This window comes from Lolium perenne, chromosome 7 (assembly GCF_019359855.2).
Source record: "Lolium perenne isolate Kyuss_39 chromosome 7, Kyuss_2.0, whole genome shotgun sequence".
Lineage (NCBI taxonomy): Eukaryota > Viridiplantae > Streptophyta > Magnoliopsida > Poales > Poaceae > Lolium > Lolium perenne.
In genome coordinates, this window is record NC_067250.2 from 92,584,954 (window position 1) to 92,604,880 (window position 19,927).

The 19,927-nt window shown below is 51.7% G+C and overlaps 1 protein-coding gene across 1 annotated transcript; it reads left to right on the forward strand.

Annotated features, from left to right (window-relative positions):
- Nucleotides 1-8,004: 8,004 nt before the first annotated feature.
- Nucleotides 8,005-18,781, forward strand: LOC127316655 (uncharacterized). Its single transcript, XM_051347101.1, has 6 exons — nt 8,005-8,238; nt 8,918-8,985; nt 9,086-9,384; nt 17,597-17,671; nt 17,746-17,808; nt 18,480-18,781. The coding sequence occupies exons 1-6, from the start codon at nt 8,135-8,137 to the stop codon at nt 18,555-18,557; spliced, it is 687 nt and encodes a 228-aa protein (XP_051203061.1). The 5' UTR covers nt 8,005-8,134; the 3' UTR covers nt 18,558-18,781.
- Nucleotides 18,782-19,927: the final 1,146 nt, after the last annotated feature.

The following is a 19,927-nucleotide window of genomic DNA, read 5'->3' on the forward strand; positions in this document are numbered from 1 at the left end:
CGTTGACAAAATTGTTTCTTGTTTTCAAAATAAAAGCTCTAGCACAAATATAGCAATCGATGCTTTCCTCTTTGAAGGACCATTCTTTTACTTTTATTGTTGAGTCAGTTCACCTATTTCTCTCTACCTTAAGAAGCAAACACTTGTGTGAACTGTGCATTGATTCCTACATACTTGCATATTGCACTTGTTATACTACTCTATGTTGACAATATCCATGAGATATACATGTTACAAGTTGAAAGCAACCGCTGAAACTTTATCTTCCTTTGTGTTGCTTCAATACTTTCTACTTTGAATTATTGCTTTATGAGTTAACTCTTATGCAAGACTTATTGATGCTTGTCTTTAAGTACTATTCATGAAAAGTCTTTACTTTATGATTCAGTTGTTTACTCATGTCATTTACCATTGTTTCGATCGCTGCATTCATTACATGTGCTTACAATAGTATGATCAAGATTATGTTGGTAGCATTGTCACTAAGAAATTATCTTTGTTATCGTTTACCTACTCGGGACGAGTAGGAACTAAGCTTGGGGATGCTTGATACGTCTCAAACGTATCTATAATTTCTTATGTTCCATGCTACTTTTATGATGATACTCACAATTTTTATACACATTATATGTCATTATTATGCATTTTCCGGCACTAACCTATTAACGAGATGCCGAAGAGCCAGTTGCTGTTTTCTGCTGTTTTTGGTTTCAGAAATCCTAGTAAGGAAATATTCTCGGAATTGGACGAAATCAACGCCCAGGTCCCTATTTTTCCACGAAGCTTCCAGAACACCTGCGGGGAAAGGAAGTGGGGCCACGAGGTGGCCACACCACCAGGCGGCGCGGCCCAGGGCCTGGCCGCGCCGGCCTGTGGTGTGGGCCCCTCGGGCGCCCACTTGACCTAATTCTTCCGCCTACTTAAAGCCTTCGTTGTGAAACCCCCAGTACCGAGAGCCACGATACGAGAAAACATACTGAGACGCCGCCGTCGCCAATCCCATCTCGGGGGATTCTGGAGAACACCTCCGGCACCCTGCCGGAGAGGGGAATCATCTCCCGGAGGACTCTACACCGCCATGGTCGCCTCCGGATTGATGTGTGAGTAGTTCACCCCTGGACTATGGGTCCATAGCAGTAGCTAGATGGTTGTCTTCTCCCCATTGTGCTTCATTGTCTGATCTTGTGAGCTGCCTATCATGATCAAGATCATCTATCTGTAATGCTACATGTGTGTTTGTTGGGATCCGATGAATAGAGAATACTATGTTATGTTGATTATCAATCTATCTATGTGTTGTTTATGATCTTGCATGCTCTCCGTTGCTAGTAGAGGCTCTGGCCAAGTCATTGCTTGTAACTCCAAGAGGGAGTATTTATGCTCGATAGTGGGTTCATGTCTCCGTGAATGCAGGGGAGTGACGACAACCTCTAAGATTATGGATGTGCTGTTGCCACTAGGGATAAAACATTGATGCTATGTTCGAGGATATAGTTATTGATTACATTACGCACCATACTTAATGCAGTTGTCTGTTGTTTACAACTTAATACCGGAAGGGGTTCGGATGATAACCTGAAAGTGGACTTTTTAAGCATAGATGCATGCTGGATAGCGGTCTATGTACTTTGTCGTAATGCCCAATTAAATCTCACAATACTCATCATGTCATGTATGTGCATTGTCATGCCCTCTCTATTTGTCAATTGCCCAACTGTAATTTGTTTACCCAATATGCTATTTCTTATGGGAGAGACACCTCTAGTGAACTGTGGACCCCGGTCCATTCTTTTACATCAAATACAATCTACTGCAATACTGTTTCTACTGTTTTCTGCAAACAATCATCATCCACACTATACATCTAATCCTTTGTTACAGCAAGCCGGTGAGATTGACAACCTCACTGTTTTGTTGGGGCAAAGTACTTTGGTTGTGTTGTGCAGGTTCCACGTTGGCGCCAGAATCCCTGGTGTTGCGCCGCACTACACTCCATCACCAACAACCTTCAACGTGCTTCTTGGCTCCTACTGGTTCGATAACCTTGGTTTCTTTCTGAGGGAAAACTTGCTGCTGTGCGCATCACACCTTCCTCTTGGGGTTCCCAACGAACGTGTGTGTTACACGCCATCAGTTGGCTCCAGCATGTTTGGTGTTATGCCAAGCGTTTGCATGGTGTGCCGGTACATGATGTTTATGCTGCTCCCATTGTCCACCAGCACCTTGCTGAACCGGACTCGCGACACTGGCCCATGCATGATTGGGTCCACCACCAGAGCATATCCGCCCGGATTAGGCATCACTTTCGGATGATCTTTGAACGACCAAGTCAGTTCTTGATCTGACCACAACATGTACTTTGGTACTGCCGGTATCACCGTGTTCACCTCCATGGAACGGCGATGCACAATTTTTCGGTCTCTCGGCTCTGTTACGAACACAACACAGCACATGTCTGGATCATGATAAACGTTCCGGCCTAAAGGTGCCGGTGGTGGGGCTTGGTTAATACCTTGTGCCACCTGATGAACTTCTTGTTGCTGCGGCCAGTTTGGCTGAGCCTGCACCGGTTGCGCATTTGCTCCGGTAAGCGGCGGTGGTGGTGGTAACCTCTCAAAACCTTGGTTCCTGGCATCTTTCACCATGCCTCTCTCCATCAACCTCTTGGTCCAGGAGCAATCTCCTGTTAAGTGATTTGCCGGTCTTGCCAGATTCGGCGTGTGCCAGCGGCACGGCTGATCCATAGCGGACTCCATGGTATACTTTTCCTCATTTTGCCACGGTTTCTTTTCAACCCACTGTTTCTTTGGACCCGCCCACGGCTGCGATCCGGTTTTCTGTCTTTGGCTTCCGTCTGCGCTGGAATTGTCCTACACTGCGGCCACTTGTTGCATTCCGTATCTCCGATCCGGAAAATCCTCCCTTCTTTTGTTGTGGTGGTTGTTCCGGTATGGATCTTGGCGTGGTTGACTCGTTTGCGCCGGCTCAGCTTGTACCGCTGGCTGCATCGGATCTCCCAACGTGTAGCTATCTGCCACTCGAATCATTTCAGCCAAAGTGGTTGGCATGTTTCTCTGCAGCTTCTGCCACAGTGGTGAACCTCTTCGGCACCCATTGCAGAACGAGGCAATGGCCTGTGCCTCTATCACTCCTTCGCAGGAGTTCCTTGTGGAGTTCCATCGGGTTAGATAGTCCCGGTCTGTTTCATCTTGGCGCTGCAGGCATAGAGCGAGCTGCTGCGGTCTGTTTGGCCTCCGGTACGTGCTGCTGAAGTTGCTCACGAAAACTTCCTCAAAATCAAGCCAGCCATTTATGCTTCCCTTTGGCAAATTGTTAAGCCATATGCGTGCCGGTCCTACCAGGAAGGACGTTATGATTCTCACGGCCCAGCGCCGGTTTCCTCCGCCTGTCGCGGTTCCTCCACCACCAGCTGCGTACACTGCGGTCACATAGTCCGCAAGCCAATCTTCCGGCTTCGTGGTTCCATCATATGTTTTTGTGTCACGGGGCAACTAGAAGTTGCATACCGGTGGTTCTTCCCTCATGATCCGTGGGCCAAAGCATTGCGGACCCGGAGGACATTCGGCTTCGATTATTTCGGATAGATATACCCTGTCCAGCCTGTGCCTCGCATCTCAGTCTGGCAGGCATCTTTCTCTAACACGTTCTCCCAAAGGGTTCCGGTAAACTCTTTTTATTCCGGAATCAGCTTCATCGTACCGTACCGGAACCGCGGCCTTTTCCTGCCGGTACCTTGGTGGAGGCATTTCTTCCTCAGCATAAGCTGCCCTTGCCACTCGATAATTTTGCCCGGTTTCACCTTTACCGGCGTAGCCATTTCTAGCATAGCCACGACCTGCCCCTTGGCTTTTTCTACCGGCCTCATGTTGCCCGGTTTGTTGTTTTCTGGCCAGAACCGGATCATACACAGTCATCTGCTGCGCATTTACCTCTTTTTCTCTTCTTCTATCGGGATGGGGGATGATGCCTGCCCATGCGACTTGCTTCCGGCACTCTTTGCCGAACGAACCGATTTTGACGCTGCAACTGCTTTGTTAATCTTAGCAAGCTCAGCATTTTGTGCCTCAATCTGATCAAGAAACTCTCGTACCCGATCCTGTTGTTTTGCTAAAGCCTCGCCAGAAAGCGATTCACACATCTCTACTGCAGCCCTAGCAAATTTTATCGTTTTATCCGGACTGCTGTATTTAGGTTTTTCTACAATGGTCAAAGATACCGACGTGCTTTTTCTGGCAAGAACCTCCCAACGCAAATCCTGATCTAGGTTGCAACCTCTAAGCCGGTTTTCCGCTACTCTAGCAGGCTGAGCGCTAACAGAAGCAAAGCCATGGGCAGCATTATACTCGCGTAGGGTTAGGTTGAGCTCTCGCTGAGCCTTGATGACGTCCGCTCCGCCGGAGAGCAGCTTCTGCCGCTGCGCCTCCAGTTCGGCTTGAGCTGCTGCGGGGTCGATATTCTGCGCGATGGGCGTTGCCAACACGCTCATGGCCACTTGGAGAGGCGTCTCCGGTGGTGCTGCAGATGTTCCTGCGACGACCTCGTCGCGCTCGGTCGGTGGTTTCGCCGTGCGCGCAGACTTGGTTTGTCCGGCGCCTTCTGCCGCAGCTTCCTTGCTGGCGGCTGCCGCGCTAGCCATCAACACCTCCACGCTGCGGGCAGCGTGGCCGGAGTGCAGCCCACGAGTTAATGAAGACCTTGGCGGATCCGGCGCCACCAGCACCGGCGAGGGGTACTGGCGCTCCTTGACGGTGCCGAGGTAGATGCGGTGGCTGCCGAACTCGATGATGCGGCCGTTCTGCGGGTAGCGACTGCCGTTGGCGAAGCAGCCCGCGTTGTCGTTGATGAAGTCTAGCGAGCCGAGGCGGTAGACGAGGCCAGAGACCACGCACTCGCCGAAGATGGTGAAGAGGCCCGCCCGAATATGAACTCCAGCAAGCGCAGCTGCTGGCCCCACGGTGGGCGCCAACTGTCATCGTGGTGAACAGACAGATGCCATATGATGGCTTAAGTTGGGGCCGAATGTGCGCTAGAGGATTCGGGGGAGGGTTTTGGTAACAAGGGAAAGGATTTGGGAATAAACTCCGGTATAGATTGATGAACTTGGCCCTTGGCCAAAGGTTGAAGAACGTACGGACTACAAGGTGCGCACCTCTATCCTGCTCTACTTCTCTCTACTGTCAACTAGTGAATCGTCCAGCGCAGGGGTGCGCTCCCTCTCCTTATATAGGGTAAAGGGTGGCTTACAAGGGAAGAAACCCTAATGGCATCTTTGATGAGCTAAGCTACTTTATAAAGCTTCTTTGGTCTCAATGACACCGGTCCTATCTTTAATCAGGGAGCGATGACCTCTTCCGGTAGCTTTTACGTCACCTTCTACTTTGGCTTCAGAGCTTCGATTAAAGCTGATGTGCTTCGCTCATCTATGTCCTCTTGTCCTTATGGAATCTTTGACCAGAATGCCGACATGCTACAGTTGAGCTCCTGTCGGTACTCCGGCTTCTTCTCAAGTTAGCCGCATTTCGGCATACCCCTCCTGGGATACCGGTATAGTTTCACTTGGCTGTAAACAGCTTAACTTGGTTATCCGGATTAATCCTTAAACCGGTATCTTGATAGCTAAAACAAAGCAAGTTTGCCACGCCTTTGGCCTACCGGGGGCCATCCCCCAACAAAACGCAACATGGAAATTATGTTGCAATATATGTGCGTATATTTCCATGAATACATTTTTTGTTGCATTACCTAGCCTCTATTGCAACAAGATGCCCAGCTTATGCTACGAACCGTAATTGTCACAATATCACCACCTTAATACCACGACACCGTGTTTTGTTGTAATATGCACCCTCTATTACAACAAAAAGGGGAATTAATGCAACAGAACTAAATTGTGGCAAAATACATAGGTATCGCCACAAACCGTCATTTGGTGGCAATATTGCGTTTTATTGCAACAAAAAAGGCCGCGACAATAAATATTGTTGCAATAGACCGGAATTCTTGTAGTTGTGCATCGGCAGTAGCCTTTTTTGGTGCGCTGGCAATAAGGCTTTCCCCAGTAGTGCGTTGGTGGGCGACAAGTTGGATAGAGTGCTTCGGAACTACAGTCGCTGAAGAACTTGCCACAACATCAACATGGAGTAACAACATGCTAAGCGCTTGCATCAACGCCCATGGTCCATGGTAGTAAGAGCCTATGTGCCTTGGTAGCGACGACGGCAACCGCTGGCTAACAACGCCACCTGCTCCACGTATCAAGGCTGGCCGCCCCTTGTAGAAAGGCCATCCCTCGCAGCACCCAACTTGCAACAGCAACGACAACCACGATTCCAATCGAATAAAGAATTGGTGCGGGACATCGACACCCCCTCTCCAGCTATAGAAGATGTGGGGACAGGCGGCGGGCGCGAGGGACCGTGGAACTAGTGTTGACCTCGGGCTCGAACTTGAGGACAATTCGGCGGGGGACCAGGAGGTGACATAGGAGGACGAGACGCTTGATGCAGTGTCGAGGCATCCATGGTCGCATGCGAGAAGTATTGGGGAAATTTCTACGGAGAATCACTCAAAGAGGGATAAGGTCTATTGCGAGTCCCACCTGGTTATCTCCTTTTAGATTAATTAGAGGACACATCACATGTGGCGAGCTCGGAGCCGGGATGCATCGCGTCCGATTCCCGAGGTGTACCATGGTGTTTTCCTCGATGGATTTTGAGGGTTTCTCTACTACCTTAAAAGAGGAGAGGGTTGTGTTTCCTACCACTTTGTCGCGTGTTTCATTTTTTTTTGAACTGGAGAGGCCTCGAAGGGCTTAGAAATTGCATTATTTAAGAGGCTGGTACATGATTACAAAAATCCCTCTCAAAAAGAAAGAAAATACATCATGGGACTTGAGATTTACAATCAAGCCCCTAAAACTTTTCACAAAAACACGATCAGGTCCTTGGTCGCCGACACCATCTTCGACCTCCAGCACCGGGCACCGACTCCGCCGGCATTTTCCTTGACGGATTTGCAGGTTTGAAAACTATAATTGTCTTTTCTGAGACCTTTTTTATTTAGTGCAAAACCGCTAATTCAGCCATAGATGCTTTTTCCCAGAACGAGCTATTACGTTTGGACTTTTTCTTATTGGGCCGATTTTGAGCCCAGCCCACAGGCTATTTCTCTCTCAATCACAATGGGCCGAGTTGGAAATTAATGCGCCCATTCGCCCTTCCGAGACTTCCCAATTATACTGGTGCCTGCCGGGAGGTCCTATAGATCGCTTTAAGCGATCTGTTTGGACCATATCGCTCAAGGATACACCACCTGGGCCGGGCCCAATTATCTCTCGTGCTTGCACAGGCTGACGAGCTCCCTCGTTCCGGTCTTCCGGATGAACCATCGCTAAATGCTGTCTATTGCCGTTTTTTCTGGTTGTTTCCTTTCGAAAAATATTCAATGTTTGAACAATTGTTTGAATTTGAAAACTGTTCAAAATTTGGAAAAGTTTAAATCCAAAATATGTTCCAATTAGAAAATTGTTCAGATTTGAAAAATGTTCAAATGCGAAAAATGTTCAGATTTAAAAAGTGTTCAAATTCAAAAAAAAATCAAACTAGATAAATGTTCAGAGTTGATTTTTTTAATTTTTTAGAAAATCATATTTGAAAACTGTGGAAATTAAAAAATTGTTCAGTTATAAAAATGTTCAAAATTGAAAAATGTTTAAATTTAAAATTAGGTTGGATTTAAAAATTATTCTGATTTCGAAATTTTTCATATTATAATAAACATTATAGAAAAAGATAAGACGGAAAACCGGAAAAAACGCACAGAAAATGAAAAACCGGAAAAAACCAGTAAACGTCCGAAACGCACGAAAACCCAAGAAGAGAAAGCACACCCATCGGTAGTAATGGGCCGGCCCAACCAATACGCCCCTGTGCGGCGCCCCAGATAGGGCTCGCATTGAGCGATGAATAGGTTCCACCGTGCCTGACTGAGAAAAATTCCCAAAAGCACCTCCGCCTCTCGCCGATTCCGTCCCCGGCCTCTCCGCCGCTCCGCTCCTCGCCGACGAAACCCTACGCGCTCGCCGCTGCCGCCCTCGCCTCCATCCGCGCCCGCGATGTACGCCGACAGGGTCTCCGGGCGGAAGCGCTCCGTCAGGGACCGCCTCGGCTCGGGAGGCGGCGGCGGAGGCTCTCGCCCGCGGCTCGACTCCGCCAAAAGGTGCGCTCGCTCCCTCGGTACCACTGCTGCTTCAGCTGTTTCTTGCGCTGCTTGATGTTGCACGCTCGCAGCCTCTGCTCTGAGATCCGTAATCGAGTCGAGATGGGTCGGAAATGTGGCTTAGGGCCGTGGAATTGGGGAGTTCGTGCTCTCGGTAGCTAGCTAGCTTGATGCTTGATCAACGGAGCTCAGTGCCCTTTTCGGTGTAAGTGGGTCTGATTAGGTGTGTCGTACATGGGATCCGGAGTTTGGCTATTATGGAACATAGGATCCGATCAGTAGCTACTCTGTCTAGTGGTTTTTGCTGGCGGTGTGATTAATCAGACATAGAGGAACCGCTACTGTTGCTTCTGCAAATGTGATCAATCAGCGGCCTTTTTTGCATTCTCACTTATATCAAATACGTTTTAGAACATTATGCCCGTGTGCACCAGCATTGCCTGATATGGGACAATTTTGGCACTGATGGCGGTTCTTGTGACAGCAAGGCTGATCATCTAGATACCAGTTGGCATCACCCCATCTTGTCCTGCCTGAGTGCTTGGTGATGTTTCAGCTTATTAAAATCTTGAATGGGCGCATTGTTTTCACCTGGTCCCTGAACTGCAAATTGTTAACATGCTTTTTTAGAGAGAGGAAACTGATATTCTTAACATCTTTCATATTGGGCGTTTTACAGGTTTCGCCAAGTTGATGGGACTTGGAGGCGTGAGCTCTATAAGGATTCTGTAGGAACCCAAAGTCCATGTAAGGAACAGTGCTTGAATAATTTTGAGCATGCCATTTCTTTCTACGCCCCCTTTGGAGATTTACTGTTATCTTGGTTCTTCTGTTGTGCATGGTTAAGCTGTACTTGCTTCCAGAAATCTCCAAGCAGTCCAAAAATCACACTTTAGGCAAAGCACCGAGGTTGTGAGGAGATCATCAGTTCCAGATCTTCGTGAAAAGTTATCTGGAGTTCGGCGCCCTCAACTGAGTAGCACAATTCAGGTCCCAGAACCTATAGCTGAGATTGCTAAGAGTGCTAAACCTGTTCAAAAGAGGAAACTCCCTGCTGCTGCTGCTGCTGCTGCTCCTCCTCCTCCTGCCCTTCCTGTCACTCAAAAAGTAAACACATCAACTGCACCCAAGCAATCCCAGGAAAAGGTGAGATAGTTCTATGCGTATTCTTATAAGCTCTTATCCTGATTTGCTATTACAATTTCGTTTGGTCTTCTAGTCTAATAGGTGAATACTGTATTAGCATGTTACCCTTTGATTTATTTGGCGAGTGCTGTCAATACAATGGAACTGCTTTCTGCCTGAACATTTAATATGTGCAACCTTTAATTTCATCTTGATCTTTTAAGTTTGGTTGGTAGAACCAACTGCTCTACCCGCCCTAGGGCGTAGCTTGTAGGGGAAGGAGGGGGAGACGTGCGGGCGAGGCGGCGGACGCCGGCGGCAGGGCGCCGTCGTGCGCGGGCTGGAGAGGAGGGGCGGCGGCTAGGGTTAGGAGACCGACTCCTCAGGGAGTCGGCAATAATGAATATTATTATTGCTTGATTGTTTGCCTCGTTACAACCAGTATATAAAGAGCTAAAACCCTAAACTGATAAAGATTAATGGGCTAAGCCCCTAGTTGGGCCCATGGTTGGGCCCCCTCCTCACGTAATCAATACCGGTCATAACATCTCTCCCCGCCTGTGCAAACAGCTTGTCCTCGAGCTGGTAGTCGGGGTAGTGCTGGCTGAACTCCTCGCGCTTCTCCCAAGTAGCCTCCTCCTCCGGAAGGCCTTCCCACTGCACCAGCAAGTACCAAATGTCGCGACGAGCTGGGCACGTAACACCTTCGTCGGGCTCGGAAGAAGACTGCCATCGGCGATCGGTGGTAACGCCGGTGGCGCTACCGGCGGCTCGCCACGGTAAGGCTTCAGCAGACCCACATGAAAGACATCATGGATGCGGGAGCCCGCTGGCAGCTGAAGGCGATATGCAAGTATGCCCACGTGCTCCAAGATGATGAAGGGGCCAGCGTAGCGAGGCCCAAGCTTGCGCCTCGCACGCGGGTCGAGGGACTGGGTGGATCGATGAAGAAGGCGCAGCGACACCCAGTCTCCCACCACATAGGCCACCTCGCGATGATGACCGTCGTAGTAGTGCTTGGCGAGCTGCTGGGCCTGAACGAGACGTTGCCGCACCTCAGCAAGCATCTCGTCGCGGTCGCGGAGAAGCTCCCCCGCAGCCTCCGTCCAAGTGGTCGCCGGATCGACCGGCAAAATGGGCGGTGGCGGTCGGCCGTAGACCACCTCAAATGGCGTGGCACGCAGGGCGGAGTGGTAGGAGGTGTTGTAGCAATATTCCGGCCAAGCGAGCCAATCCACCCATGCGCGAGGACGATCACCTGTAACACAACGTAAGTACATGGCGATCACTTTGTTAACCACCTCGGACTGGCCGTCCGTCTGAGGATGAAACATCGTGCTGAACCGGAGCTTGACGCCCGCCATCCTGAAAAGGTCACGTCAGACGTGCCCCGTGAACACTGGATCCCGATCACTGACGATCGACGCGGGGAAACCGTGGAGGCGGACGATGCCGTCGAAGAAGGCACGAGCAACGGACGCGGCGGTGTACGGGTGGCCAAGCGCGATGAAGTGTGCGTACTTGGAGAAGCGGTCGACCACCGTGAGGATGACGGACTTGTCGCCCACCTTGGGGAGGCCCTCGATGAAGTCCATGATGTCGGCCCAGACCTGGGAGGGCACCTCAAGCGGCTGCAACATCCTTGCCGGTCGCAGCGTCTCCGTCTTGTTGCGCTGGCATATCTCGCAAGAGCGCACCTAGTCCTGGACCAAGGCCCGATCATCGGGGATGTAGAAGTCGGTGCGGAGACGGTGGAGGGTCTTTTGGACACCCTCATGGCCTGACGAGTGGGCCAGTAGGAGCACCTGGTGTCGAAGATCGTCATGGTCGGGCACGATGATACGACGCCCGTGCAAGAGGAGCCCCTTAGCCCAGTGCCATGGCGCCTCCAACTCGCCCGCCTCCAGCTGCTGTCGCAGGAGCTGGGCGTCAGGCGCTGCCTGGCGGATGGTGTCGAAAAGGGCGAAGGAGGGGCCCGAACGAATGCACATCGCCCATCCCCTCGGGTGCGCCGTCCTCATCGGCAGCGTCGCGGCGAGAGAGAGCGTCGGTGGCGGTGTTGAGGCGCCCCGGTCGGTACTCCACGGTGAAATCAAAGCCAAACAACTTGCTGATCCACTGATGCCGCGGGACGGTCGAGTCTCTGATCCAACAAGTACTTGAGGCTGTAGTGGTCCATGCGAATCTGGAACGAGCGTCCCCAAAGGTAGGGACGCCATTGGCGCACGGCCTGCACCAAGCCAATGAGCTCCTGCTCGTACGCCACAAGCTTGAGATGGCGTGCGGCGAAAGGCCTGCTGAAGTAGGCAAGCGGGCCATCGCCCTGGTGAAGCACGGCACCGAACCCCACTCCGGAGGCGTCGCAGTCGACGATGAACGGCCGCGCGAAGTCCGGCATCTGGAGAATGGGGCCCGTCGTGAGGGCCCCCTTCAGGGCCTCGAATGCGGCGGTGGCCTTGTCATCCCAGGCGAAGGCGTCGCGGCGCAGAAGCTGCGTGAGAGGTGTCGTGATGATGCCGAAGTCCCGGATGAATTTCCAGTAGTACCCGGCGAGACCCAGGAAGCCGCGGAGAGCGCGCGGCGAACGAGGAGGCGGTCACGCGGCGACGGCCGCCACCTTGTCGGCGTCCATGGCCACCCCCTCGGCGGAGATGACGTGGCCGAGGTAGGCGACCGATGTCGTCCCGAACGAGCACTTCGAGCGCTTAAGGCGGAGATGATGCGCTCGAAGCTCGTTGAAGACGATGGCGACGTGCTGTAGGTGTTCCGCCCACGAGGCGCTGTAGATCAAAATATCGTCAAAGAAAACGAGCACAAACCGACGTAAGTAGGGGCGGAGTACATCGTTCATCAGGGCCTGGAATGTCGCTGGCGCGTTGGTGAGGCCGAAGGGCATCACCACGAACTCGAAGTGGCCATGATGGGTCCGGAACGCCGTCTTGGCGATGTCGTCCGGGTGCATGCACACCTGGTGGTAGCCCGACTGTAAGTCAAGCTTGGTGAAGAAGCTCGTCGACCACCGGAATGGGGAACTTGTCCTTCAGCTTGAGCGCGTTGAGGACGCGGTAGTCGATGCAGAAACGCCATGTGCCATCCGTCTTGCGGACGAGCAGCACCGGCGCCGAGAACGGCGATGTAGAGATCCGGATGACGCCTGCGGCGAGCTCGTCCTTCTGCAGCTGAGGGTAGCGGTAAGGCCGCACGGCCACCAGCGCCGTGTCCGGGGCGAGGTGGATACAGTGATCGTACACCCGGGTAGGCGGGAGGCCTTGCGGCTCGTCGAAAAGGTCGCCGTGCTGCTGCAGGAGGTGGGCCAACAGAGGGTGCTCGGAGTCGATGTCGGCCGTGGTGAGCTGTAGCTGCGGTGCCGGGGCGGCGCACCCAATGCCCGTCCAACAGACGCGGCGGCCCTGGCGCCATAAGGTCATTGTCAAGGTGGCGAAGTCTGACAGTATGGGCCCGAGGGGCCGCAAGAAGTCCACGCCGAGGATGAAGTCGAAACAGCCCAAGTCGATGCCGGCGCACGCGATGGTGAAGTGCTCGTCGCCGATGGAGAGCGGCACGTGCTGCGCCATGCCGTGGCAGCGAAGGCGGTCGCCGTTGGCCACGGTGATGCTGAGGTGATCGCCGCCCTTCGGCTGGAGGCCCAAGCGACACATGGTGGCCTCCGGCAGGAAGTTATGTGTGGAGCCGGTGTCGAGGAGGGCCACCAGCTGCTCGCCGTGTATCATCACCGGCAGGAGCATCATCTGCTCGTTGCGAATGCCCGCCAACGCATGGAGCGAGACCACGCACGCCGTGGCCGGCTCAGCGTCGAGGCCAGTCTCCGTCGTCTACCGTCTCCAAGTAGAAGAGGCGCAGGCAGACGTGACTTGGCGCGTAGGGCTCGTCGCAGTTGAATCACATGCCGAGGCGACGGCGCTCCAACTGCTCCGCCGGGGTGAGGCGCCGGAAGGTACGCCGCGTCGCTGCTGGAGCGGCCGGTGCTGGCCGCGTGGTCGACGCCGCGGCCGGCGGGGGGCGGGCGGGTGGCCGGGTCCCGCGACTCGGGGGAGGCGGCTGCAGCGCCTGGGCCCGGCGCTCGTACGCCCGAGCGTAGTGCATCGCCGTCTGCAGGTCGTGGGGGGCCTGCAATTCCACGTCCACCCGTATGTGATCTGGGAGTCCGCTGACGAAGAGCTCCGCGCGCTGTTGCCCCGTGACACCCGGGGCGTGGCAGGCGAGTGCCTGAAAGCGATCGACGAAGTCCTGCACCGTGGACGTGAAGGGAAAGGGGCATAGCTCCCGAAAGCGGTCCCAAGGAGGCATGCTGCCCTCGTCTTGCTCGAGGGAGTAGTACCATGTTTGGGCGGCGCCCCGGAAGTGATAGGAGGCAAGCCAGGTGCGATCCGATGCCAGGGTGCGCTGCCCGCGGAACTGCTCGCACTGGCTAAGCTAGTTCGGGGGGTCCTCCGACCCATCGTAGGTGGCGAAGTCGACCTTGGTGTAGGGGGGCGGTGGCTGTGTGACCCCGCCGGGCCCATGCGCGTCGGGGCGCGCCCCATGGGGGCGTGCATACCCCCGGGGGCGGCGCCCGGGAGGGAGGGGATCGGTGGCTCGCCGGTGGTGGTGTAGACCGGCTGTGTCGACGACGCTGCGAGCCACGCCGGCAGCGGAGACGGCGACGGGGGAAATCGAATCTGGTGGATGGGGACGCCCCCGTGGGCTGCGGCGCTCGGCCGGCGGGGGCCGACGGCGGCCACCGCGTCCTGTGGCTGGGCTAACGCCGGTGGGCTGCGGCGGGACGCCCGTGAAGGGCGGGACCCATGGCGCGGGCGCCGGCACGGAGAAGACGGCCGACTGCGGCGGCGTCGGGGGCCCCTGGGAGCCGATCAAGAAGAGGCGGATGCCTTGGACCGCGGTGACGAGGTCGTTGATGACCCCGCTCATCTGCTCGGGCGTGTAGATGACGGGCGCCTGCGCGGCGGAGCCCGCCGTCATGGCGACCACCGGAGAGCCCGCCGTGGTGGCGATGGTCGAGGGGGCGGGCGGAGGCGCGGACGGCGTGGTAGTCGGCAGCGGAGACGACATGATCGCAACCGAGCTAGCTGATACCAAATTGGTGGAACCAATAGCTCTACCCGCCCTAGGGTGTAGCTTGTAGGGCAAGGAGGGGGAGACGTGCGGGCGAGGCGGCGGACGCCGGCGGCAGGGCGCCGTCGTGCGCGGGCTGGAGAGGAGGGGCGGCGGCTAGGGTTAGGAGACCGACTCCTCAGGGAGTTGGCAATAATGAATATTATTATTGCTTAATTTTTTGCCTCGTTACAACCAGTATATAAAGAGCTAAAACCCTAAACTGAAAGATTAATGGGCTAAGCCCCTAGTTGGGCCCATGGTTGGCCCCCCTCCTCCCGTAACTAATACCGTTCATAATATTGGTATCTATACCTAATAATAAAGGAGCTAAGGTTTCTGCCAAAATTTTCGTCAACAACATTTTTTGGACCGTTTTGCCCTCCCACCAAAATACATAATATGCAGACTGCCATTGTACCGGTTCATCGCCTTTTATTCTCGCACGCGCAGTCGCTGTTGCTGCATTCGGGAATCGAGAGGAGATCGATCAGAAAAGAAGGTGCTCGATGCAGGAGGGGCACTGCAGTTTTGGTGCTTCGTTCCGTTCCTGTATCAATTAATGGGCCACAAGCCAATTCCGTTGGTAATAGAAATCACGAAAGTTCTTGCAGTCAGTTGATTGAATGGGGTTCAATAGTCCCACATCGTTACATTAAGATAAATACCACCAGCTTATATACGCTCTGATTAGCCTAGAATATCAGGAAGGTGAATCAACGAGAGGTAGCACCATTGACAAGAGGGGAGCTCGGCCACGAAACGGCGGCTACCGGCGACGGAAAAGAGCGGGACAAGAGAAGGATTTAGAGGGCGGGGGCGGAGCGCTCACGGACGACGGGGCTTGGTGCCAAAAAAGAGCGGGGGCGAGAGCAGGCCTGAACGCAGAGAGGACGACACCGTGAGCCGGACGAACTACATGTTGTCCTTGCCGGGATAGAGAGACTGAGGACGACGATGAACAGCCCCTCGGCGGCGCGGCGCTCCGGCGGAAGACGGCACAGAAGGATAGCTCGTTACCATCCTCGTGCTATTCAAAATCGAACAGAAGGGGTGGGGATGCGCAACTGGCCTGGGATCCGGATGGCGCACGGTGGACGGAGCCGCCAGCAGCCCTGCAGTGGCGGCGGCCGCCTCGCAACGCCCCTACGCGCTGCCCACTGAATCCAAGGTCATCTCCACGCGCTCCAGCTCTTCGTTGGCTGGACCGTCATCATCAGTGAAGCATGCCTATCTAATCCATATAGAGCCACGGCAAGGGAACCCTTCAATAAGAAGGGGAATTTTCTGGCTCCACTTCCAACTCACGGTAAGCATTGTTGTGCATTGAGGCCAATTATTTTGGCTAAGCATTGTTGTGGAATTTAGCCTCCATGAATTAAACATTAGAGGTTACGCAAAAAAAAAGAACATTAGAGGTACTTTTAGAAACGACGGCAACAAAGCTGGAGACGAATGAATAGTTGGAATAATTATTTTTGCGTGGTGCATGAATACCACGGTTTAGGAACACCATTACTAGCACATATATTTTATTATCGAGCAGGAAGAACACGGAACCTAAAATATGATAACAAAAATCACCAAATGTTGCAGGCCGCACTGAGCCGATCCGATGGATGAGTTGTCTCTGCGGAAGTATATCTGATCGACTACAATACCTGTATTGTGCACCATATACCGCAGCAGCGGGAGACCTCAACCGGAGGGAGGGAAGCAGGCGCAAGGGGAGAGAACTCCAGCTGGGTGTTGGCTACTTGAGAAGAACACACTATTGGCAGCTCGTCATGGCAAACGACGATGGGCTGCTCATGAAGTTCACACCGCCGGCGGCTAGCCATGGCAAGCGACAACAAGTGCTACGAGCCTGCAACTACGGCGGGTTGCTCGAGGCGGCCACACTGCCACCGGCACAACACTTTAAGATCTAGGATCAAGCCCAGAACAAGTGGGGATTGTAGCTGAACGAGGACAATTTGGGTTGCTCGAGTAGACCATGCTGCCGGCGGATCACCATGGCCAAGACGAGGACGAGGAAGAATTGGAGCTGACGACGAATTCCAATACAAGGAGAAACCAACATGGACTTGCCCGATGTGGAACATCACCTTGATGTTGTTGTACCCAGCGCCACGCCCACATACAACCCCACTACAGGCCCTCATGGGTGTTTTACATGTCAACGATATAATACTTTTCAAGTTAACAATTGGCAGTATGTATTGTATAAAGAATTGCTGAGATATTTGGCTCAATCTATACCTGCTATTGCATGTGTGCCAATCGCTTTGGAAATATTTCGCTGTAATCTTTGGTTTCTTGGACGAGATGGTGTCGTGTCAGTGATTAGATGAACAGAACATGTTAGCTCTCTCTAGGACAAAAGGTAGTTCAACTATGGAAACTCCAAAGAATAGGGGATGCTTTATGAGGCTGTCTTGCTGGAATAATGACTCCCATCTCTGATCGTCCTGAATGATTTCTTGATGTTTCAAATTTTAGATGTAACCAAATTCATATTTTTACTATTAAATCTCTATGATGCAAAATGAAATAATCGTGTCTCACTTCAAATTTTTAATTTCGAGAATGTTTACATTTATTCTTTCTAGCTTTATTTTGATTGGTAAATGTTGCGTGCAAAGATATATAATAATATTATGTTTGTACTAACGGTAAATTGTTCTGAATTCATATCTTAGTAAAAATTAAGGATGGAACCCACCATCGTTACAAGTTCGCGATATTACAAGTCAGTGCAGCAATGGGCTTGCAACCGTGATTAATTTCATCATGAATAGGAGAAAATGTGACCACCATCGACGATGGTAATAAATAGGAGAAGTTTCAACTCGGAAGATTTGCTCGAGCGTTTGTGTATTTGTTCCCCCGGTGCAACGCACGGGCACTTTTGCTAGTAGATTATTATGTATGTTAATCCCCTGCATCTGTGGGATGTTTGCTTGTTTGGATCCAAAAAAGTCATCTGCCTAGTTTAGTATGACTGTACGCTGAATGGTTATTCTTGTCTGGAATAGTAGATGCTTGTTGCTTACTTTAGGGTGTCATCATTGTGTATTCTCTAGTGAATGCTAATAATTTGTTTATTTGGAATGTGCAGGCTGATACCTCGCTTGACAGATTGCTTAAGTCTCTTGATCTGGAGAAGTATTCCATAAATTTCCAGGCTGAAGAGGCATGTTTGATTTATGTGGCAATTTCAAACCGTGGATGTGCTACTAAATTTGTTGATGTATATTCACTTTTCAGGTTGATATGAAAGCACTGGTTCACATGAATGAGGAAGATATGAAGTCTTTAGGAATTCCAATGGTACTGCAAGCACTTAAATTGATAAATTGTTTATTGTACAGTTTAGAAGTTTGTCCCCCTTTTCCCCCAAAATGTGTTTAAACTATTTTGTTAAAATATGAAATCTTTCTTCCTGAGAAGACTAAACTGGTATAACGATTTGTGCTGATCTTCTCTGGATGAGGTTGGTAGAGCCATCAAAGTGAAATTGTTGCAGTCGAGTGATTTAGTGTACTGATTATGTCTTTCATTCTCTTTTGCTTGGCGTGTGTCTATGTACAGAGTTTGTATCCAGTCAGCTCAGTTACTAACGTGTATATAATCAAGTCCACTCCTGGGATAACAAGTATAAGCATTGATTGGGTAGACTGAAATAAACTGGTCAAGTAATTTGTACTTTAATCTCCACTTTATCTATGCGTTCAGCTTCAGTATCATCAGACTTATTATATACGAAGTAGCTCACAGTCCACGTAAAGGTTTGGCAAACCATTTTCTTGAGTTATACCATGCCCCGCTTACTACAACGACGTCCATTTATTATTTTGTAGCTTTCATTTTTCTTGCTGTCCCTGTAGAGCTTCTGCCTAAAGCTTGATCTCTGACTTTACCAGTGTGTACTCTAGTCAGATAGTGTCTTCTTCCCAAGATGCTCCATCCATATTAATTTGCTAACTTGATTGTGCTTGCAGGGCCCACGCAAAAAGATACTATCGGCATTGGCTTCCAAGAGAAAGAAGTCCTCAAAATCATTACCACCTACTAGCTGAATGCATCTTGAGCCGTGGTTAGCTAGATGACTTGTTGATTTTGGATGTGCCTAGCATCATGATCATCCTGTGTTGTAACTCCATTACGGGCGAGATTTCTATCTATCGAGACAGTGTATAAATGTAGAACTATGTGATCTCGCAGTGGTGGGTAATGCAAGACAACTAACAGTCCATAGGAGATCTGCTCCAATGGTTACCTGGAATATATGGATCCTGTTTACGATGTCTTTGGGATTGTTTCCGGTGTTCGTCAGACCCAGTTGTTGCTTATTAGTCTTAACAGTGAAGTTAGGGCGATGAACATCAAGCAAGTTATGCGTACAAACTTCTGGAGGATCTGGGTGTTGCATAGCTGTCATGTGGTGAAGTCTGGTGAATGCTGATGTTCTGTAGGTGGAACTGGTGGAACAGGCTTGTCTTAGAAACTTCTTTTTGGCAAATCGGTTTATGCCTTTGCCCTGCATTGCGGACTAGTACCTGCAAAAATCAAAATGATGATTAGATCTGCTCAGGCTTGTTTAGTACCTCCACTATCAAACTGATCAAACTCTGGCACAGATGCGACGACTATTTTCCTCTAGCGCCCAAACTAGCAACTCCCTGGCACAGACGCGACAAGAGGCTGACGGTAGCGGATTGGTCCTTTCTGACGGAGAAGGTCGGGCATAGGGTTGATCCCTCGCAGGGTCTCTTCCTGGCATCGGCGGGTCGACTAGAGCTGATGAACTCTTGTCTCTCGAGTCTTCCGATATTCGCTATGGGTTTATACCTTCTCTACAATTCTACGCATGGGGCGATGAACACCTCGAGGAGCCGTTTCTTCTGGGAAGGAGTGGGGAACAAACGCAAATACCATATGGTGGACTGGGCCACGGTGTGCAGACCTAAGGAGATTTCTGTGGGCTGGAGTTAGGGAGCTCCTCTCATGTACCTGGAATCCGACAGGGGTCGGGGACTTCATCTCCTTAGTGCAAGGCCTGTCCGGGCCCCTGCGTAGACTTGCTTGGTATGCCTTTGCGGCGTTAGGCTAGACGCTTTGGAATACACGCAACAAGCTAGCTCTAGAGGGGAAAGTGATCGCACATCCGGCTCACGTTATGTTCACAATGTCTATACGCATGCAGAGCTCGAGGGTACTGGTCGGACGAGGCGCTGGGAGAGCTTAGGCGGCTTCAGGCGAGGACAAGGACCGGAGCTTCACGATAGGCGGCGTCCTAGCCTAGGATCTACCTTTTCTTTGTCTTGCCTAGGGTAGCCTGAGAGGCATATGTATGGATTTATGGTACGTGTGTGTGTTTGGTCTCAGACGTTGTTTGTATGTGGTGGATTGTTTCGTTGCCATGAGGGCTTTATATATAAAGCCAGGT